Here is a 7,113-nt window from a genome sequence, read left to right on the forward strand (position 1 = left end):
ACTTTCTAATTTTGAGTCCTTACTATTTTGTTTTAATGAAGTCTATAAAAACAACCCAGGAGGGCAAGCAACCCACAATTTTGATTCCTTGGTGTTTGATCCATGGAGGAAGGAGCTGGTGTATGAACTGGCTGACTCCTTACGGTGGGAAGCCCAGGAGGTCACTCTTTGCTGCTGTTCTTCATGCCCTACAAGCTATCTAGACATTGGAACACTCTACTTCATCAACCGAGACACCTTTACTGCTGCCCCCTTGCTCATGTGCCCTGGTTTGAGCCTATTTTGTGTTACTTTCTAATTCCAGCAGCCCCTTCTCCTAACCAATCCAGCCATCACTTCTCTCCCATCTTTTGAACACATCTCCTGCATCCTAAGGCCCCCAATCGATCCCTTTTTCAGCTCCATTCTCCTCTCTATACTCTGTTTTATCGTTGTCAAGAAAGTACTGTTAGCATCATTCTTTTGTGGTTGTGGGGGTTCTACTTAATCTGAGTTGGGGGGGATTATAATCTGTTGCTTTTGTTGATTGTATGCTATTACTAAGAGGGTTTAATTTATAGCATTGAACTTGGAAGCAGCCCTCTTTTGGACTTAATCAACATTTTTTTTTGTTTTACCAGTTACGTCTGGAAACTATGTCTAGGAGTTGGATTGAAAGATCAAAGGATCCATCCTTTAGAACGTCTGCACTATACATGCAGGAGGTTGACAAATTCCTAGACTATGCATTTTCTAATGCAGCATGTGGGACTCAGATCTTATGCCCATGTGTAAAGTGCCTAAATCAACTTTGGGGAAATCGGACTGAAGTGACCGAACATCTGGTCTGTGATGGATTTTTAAGGAACTATACAATTTGGAATAACCATGGGGAAGCATCATCTTCACACATCCCTCTCCGTGAAACTCCAGTGGAACTTGACTCATCAGATACCTATGATGTTACACATAACATGCTAAATGAGATGTTCAGAAGAAATACAGATGAAAGGATTAATGATGGTGGCACAGGTGTGCATATAGAGGGGGAAAGTATAGCAATGAAGAAATATGAACGGTTGATGGAAGATGCAAATTTACCATTGTATCCAGGAAACGAAAGGTTTACAAAACTATCTTTCATTCTTCGGCTTTATCATATTAAATGTCTCTGCAAGTTGAGTGACAAAGCATTCTCATTGTTGCTTGACTTATTGAAAGAAGCATTTCCCGAGCCGAATTCGTTACCGAAGTCTTTGTATGAAACCAAGAAGATTATTAAAGACTTAGGCCTGAATTACGAGAAGATTGATGCATGCCGCAACGATTGCATGTTGTATCGGAATGAGACAGCAAATGCCACGTCTTATTACAAATGTGGCATATCAAGATATATATCAGACGATAAGAAGATCCCAGTCAAGATATTACGTCATTTCCCTTTGATTCCAAGGTTTCAAAGGTTATATATGTCGTCTAAACTATCATCTGATATGAGATGGCATCATGAAGAGCGTGTAGATGACCAAAAGTTACGACACCCAGCTGACTCTAAAGCATGGAAGGACTTCGATAGGCTTTATCCGGATTTTAGTGAGGACCCTCGTAATATTAGGCTTGGGCTTGCAAGTGATGGATTCAATCCATTTAAGATGAATAGCTCAAAGCATAGTACATGGCCTGTTGTGGTGATCCCTTACAACTTGCCACCGTGGATGTGTATGAAGGCTCCTAACATGATTCTTACATTGCTTATTCCTGGACCAAAACAACCAGGGAATGATATAGACATATATTTGCAGCCATTGATTGATGAGTTAAAAACATTGTGGGATACAGGCGTTGAGACTTATGATGCATATAAGAAGGAAACATTTAAGCTACGTGTATGCTTGTTATGGACCATTAATGATTTTCCGGCATATGGGAATCTCTCAGGTTGGAGTACAAAAGGTGCTTTGGCTTGTCCATGTTGCAACAAGGATACAATTTCACGTTGGATAAAATATGGAAGAAAGCACTGTTACTTGGGCCATCGTCGATTTCTTCCTCCTGATCATAAATTTCGTACTGATAGAAGAAGTTTTGATGGTCATGAGGAACATAGAGTGCAACCAAAGACACTTTCTGGTTTTGATGTGTTGGAACAGCTATGGGGTGCTCAGTTTCCCCCATTTGGGAAGGATAATATTGACAAGGATGGGGGGAAGAGAAAAAGGGGGTTACAAAAGCCAGAGCTCCCATTTAACTGGAAGAAGAAGAGTATATTTTTTGATTTGCCATATTGGAAAAATAATGTTGTTCGTCATAATTTAGACGTGATGCATATTGAGAAGAATGTTTGTGATAGTATCATTGGGATATTGTTAGGTATGAAAGATAAGACGAAGGATCACATGAATGCACGTCTAGATTTAAAAGATATGAAAATCCGTGTTGATCTTCATCCAAAGATTATTGAAGGTAGGGATAAAGTCATTTTACCTCCAGCATACTACACATTGTCCAATGAGGACAAGGAGGTGTTTTGCACAATATTAAGTGGTGTGAAGGTTCCAGACGGCTATGCTAGTAATATCTCACGTAATGTGCAAGTCAAGGAGAGGATAATATCAGGAATGAAGAGCCATGATTGTCATATTATGATGCAACAACTTCTTCCAGTTTCCTTTCGTAGTGTTTTGCCCAAGAATGTTGGTAAAGTATTGATTGAGATATGTGAGTTCTTTCGAGATTTATGTAGTAAAGTTGGTTCAGAGGAGGATTTCAAGAGGCTTAATCAAAGTATTGCTGTCTCAATGTGTAACCTTGAAAGGTATTTTCCACCTGGATTTTTTGATGTTATGGTGCATTTGATAGTTCATTTAGCCAGCGAGGCGAGCTTGGCTGGTCCTGTACATTACCGTTGGATGTATCCAATAGAAAGGTTAGTGTTTAATTATTAGTTTGTATAATAATACACCTTATTCATGTTCTATAAAATTTATGGCTAAATATTCGTCACAAATGTGGATTTGTGTAGGTTCCTCAAACAACTTAAAGACTATGTTCGCAACAATAGTCGGCCAGAGGGCTCGATAGCTGAAGGATATATTGCGGAAGAGTGTATAATAATTTGTTCTAGATACTTTGAAGGTGTTGAAACGAGGTTGAATCGGCCATCCAGAAATGATGTTTCATTGGATGTAGAAGACCCACATTCTATATTCTCAAGCATAGGTCGGCCCCTAGGGAAATATGAACTGTTGCATCTCGAAATGAGAGAAAGGAATCAAGCACATCGGTGTGTGCTAGTCCATTACAAAGGAATAAATGAATACCAACAGTAAGTACGAAATAGAGATAAAACTTCATTTCACTCATTTCCTCAATATTGTATTTGATATATATGTATTTATTAAAGTGTAATTGAATTTTAATTTTTTGGCCTCACTCAATTATAGACTCCACCTGAAAGAAATCAAAAGGCAGTTAGGTCGTAACTCTCGTCCCAAGAAGGTTATGGATTTGCATGATAAGGACTTTCCAAAATGGTTTAATGAGCATGTACGTAAATATAAAAATTTCAATAATCTACTATATGAAAATTTGCAACTTTATTCTGACCCATTTTGTATCATCAGATATTGAAACTCCGGCAAAATGGGATTGAGGTGCCCGAGCACATCAAATGTCTTGCTAGGGGTCCTAACTCTGAGGCAAGAAGTTATATGGGATACATTATTAATGGGATCAGATTTCATAGTAAGGTGCATGAGATTAATAGAAAAACTTAGAATAGTGGGGTCCTAATAACTGCATTGACTAATAGCTTTTCAAGTCAGAAGGACAAGCATCCTATTGAGGGACATGTTACTTATTATGGTATTCTGAAACAAGTGATAGAATTAGAATACTCAGTGGATCTTAAAGTAACATTATTTAAGTGTGATTGGGCTCATCCTGAGAGAGGAGTGGAGAAAGATGAGCTCGGGTTTACACTTGTAAATTTTAATCACTTGAAATATAGTGGTCAAAATGTGAATGACGAGCCATTTGTCATTGCTTCACAAGTGGAGCAGGTGTTTTATGTGTCAGATCCTCGGAGGTCGGATTGGCACGTTGCCGTGACTACCAAGATTAGGGATACATATGACTTGGAAGGTGAGGCAAATGATGTTCTGAATCATGCATACACACAGACTACAATACAACATAGGCAAAATATGCAACTTTCAGATCATGAAGGTGACACAGATTTTGTGTGGACTAGATCAGATATAGAAGGGATGATAGTTCAGACCCCCATTGAACTAAACAATGAAATTGCAAGTTCAGATGACGACAATATGTCTAATTGAATGACCAGTCTCGGTTGATGATGAGTATGTATGCAATGTTATACTATTACTTTTTTTTATTTTACAAATACAAATTTATGTATTGTGATTGCACTAATATCAATTGTTTATTTTTAAACAGCTAGTCAATAATGAGTAATGATGAGTTTTATGATGGCACGAGCTCAGAGGAAACAGGTAAGAGCACAAATATCTTTACTTATATTTTTGTCTATTAAACTTAGTCAATATGTGTATTTACCTAATATCAATTGTTACAGGTCCTAGAAAGTCTGGAAGAGGACCAGCTCGGGGCAAGGAGGTTTTGTCAATGCCCAGTGGAAAAAAAATTAGCATACAAATAGATGATAATGGCCAACCTTGCAATGAGAGAACTGCACAATTGATGACTTGGATAGGAGTTAAAGCTCGAGATGCACACTTGCTACCTGTATCTTATTCAGATTGGAGGAAAATTCCCCCACCTCTAAAAGATGATGCAGTGAATAAGATATATGTAATATAAAAAACAAATACCATTTTTTTATTTCATTAAAGTGTTTGTTACTTACGTTTTAAGTAACTCTCTCTTATGTTGTATGCAGGAAAAATTCAACATCCCTGAGAATCGTAGGAAATGGATCGAAACTAAACTGAATGAAAGATGGAGGGACTTTAAGCATGGTCTAAAGGCAAATGTGTTTAAGAAGTATACCACACATGACGAGAGGCTAGCTCATATAGATAAACGTGTTCCACAAGAACAATGGAACGTACTCCTTGAGACATGGAGTCAAGAGAGTAGTCAGGTATGGCACCTACAATTTAGCCAACCATAGGATAAAATAATGGAATAGTAAGTAGATTCACATTATATTGCTCATAATTGTGTATATTTGAACAATGGTAGGTTGTATCGGAACGTAATACCGATCATAGGGCCAAACTGTTATCATTGCATACCACAGGAAAGACTCCTTTCGCTGTAATTCGAGAGAGGAAGGTAATATAATTTTTAATTATAAATGTTTTTTTTATAGTTAACCCGGTTTAAGATCTTATATACTAATACTCTCTATCACTAATTTATTATTTTTGTTTAGCGTAAAGAGCACCCAGATGAAGGACCTCCCTCTCGTATGGAATTGTTCAAGGTGACTCATACAAAGAAAGATGGATCTTATTCAGACCCCATTGCAGAAGAAAGGATTGTAAGCTTAATAATCTAATAAAAAAACTACTAATGTAAATTCAATACTGTTTACTCAGGTCTGTATTGTCAAATGCAGGCTAAGATGGACCACGACCTTAACAATCAACCTGAAGAAAAACGTGGGGACCATACCGTGCAAGATGGAATCTTCAGGAGTAATGTAGGTGAAGATACTCGTCGGGTACGCATGTACGGAGTTGGATTAACTCCGAAAGCGATACATGGAACGGCAGCAGAGCGCGCTAAGTCATTTGCTCTAGAGAATGCAGAGTTGCGGACTGAGGTACGAACATTAAAGGAGGCAGGGTTTGAACAAAAAGAAGAGATAAGTGGATTGAAGGATATTATTGCTGAACAAAAAGAAGAGATAAATGGATTGAAGGCTGAGAGGGAGATTTTTAGGCGATTCATGCGAGGGCAACAAAAATGAGGTGGATATCTATTGTTATTGCTTAAGGTAAATTAAACTTAACACAAAGAAATTATCCATTACACTTGGGAGGTTTTTTTTTTATATGGTATTGTGGTTACTGTATATTCCATCCCTCTCTCTGTCTCTCTCTCTCCCTCTAAGTAAACCTTTCATGCTTTTAGCTTTAAGGTGTTTTTTTTTTTAATTTTATTTTATGAATTCCATTCCTTTTGCCAAGTAAAATTTCCTTATATGTCTGCTACAACTGCAGGTCATTGATAAATCCATCATTTATTTACTCTACAATATTGCAGGTTGTTATTGCAGCATTGCTTACGTGGTTGGGATGGTTCATTTTGAGAAGCTGGTCTTTACTCTAAATGTTGGATTCCCTCAACTGTCACCTCTTGGAGACACTTTTTTTTTTTTTTGGTGAAACTTGGAGACACTCTTCATTTACCTTGACGTTTGTCATTTGTCATTTTGTCTTTAGTGTTTTTGTTTTGCTACTTTGCTCTCTCGATGGATAAACAGATCTGTAAATATCCATTATGCGTGCGTTGATCCTAATCTCAGCTTTATGGATGTGTTGCTTATTTATTGCCCAATGCCCAACATTTAGCTCCATGCAACGTCTGTTTCTCTTGTTTTTGTCTTGTCAAATTTTCTTTGGTGTGCTAACTCATTTCAGATAACTTAATTGTTGGGAGATTCTGGAGCTGAAGCAAAAGCTTTCTTCTGCTGATGGTAGCCCTTAATAATAATTCTATTCCTTATACATATTGTTGTCTTCTAGAAGCATAGGGGTGGAGCAAAGAATGTCCAAGAGTCAATCTACAGTGAATCCTGCTCTCTTGATCCGTATGGACGAGGAAAGGAACAGTCTCGATCTGCTTCAGGTACCTTAGCTTAAACACTCTATTTCCTTTTTTTTTTCTTTTTTTCTTCTCTACTGTTGTGTTTTTTTGTGATGTTTTTGAGGTTTATTGATTTTTGTTTGGAAGTTTTATTTTGTACTTCATGGAAAATGAAGGACTCATTCCATCTGCTGAGGAGGAGTTCAAGAGGAAAGAAGGATATTGTAGTTTTGTCAGGAGGAAGGTAGCAGATTTCTTCAGATGGTCACACGATGATGCTGGACAAGATATTCCGATGGTTTTCTCCGAATCTTCTTCTTCTTCTTCGTACGA

At 37.7% G+C, this 7,113-nt stretch overlaps 1 protein-coding gene across 1 annotated transcript; it reads left to right on the forward strand.

Moving 5' to 3' along the window:
• The first annotated feature begins 635 nt into the window (after nt 1-635).
• Nucleotides 636-2,924, forward strand: LOC122650810. Its single transcript, XM_043844187.1, has one exon. The coding sequence runs from the start codon at nt 636-638 to the stop codon at nt 2,922-2,924; it is 2,289 nt and encodes a 762-aa protein (XP_043700122.1).
• The last annotated feature ends 4,189 nt before the right edge of the window (nt 2,925-7,113 follow it).

Source organism: Telopea speciosissima, chromosome 2 (assembly GCF_018873765.1).
Source record: "Telopea speciosissima isolate NSW1024214 ecotype Mountain lineage chromosome 2, Tspe_v1, whole genome shotgun sequence".
Classification (NCBI taxonomy): Eukaryota; Viridiplantae; Streptophyta; class Magnoliopsida; order Proteales; family Proteaceae; genus Telopea; species Telopea speciosissima.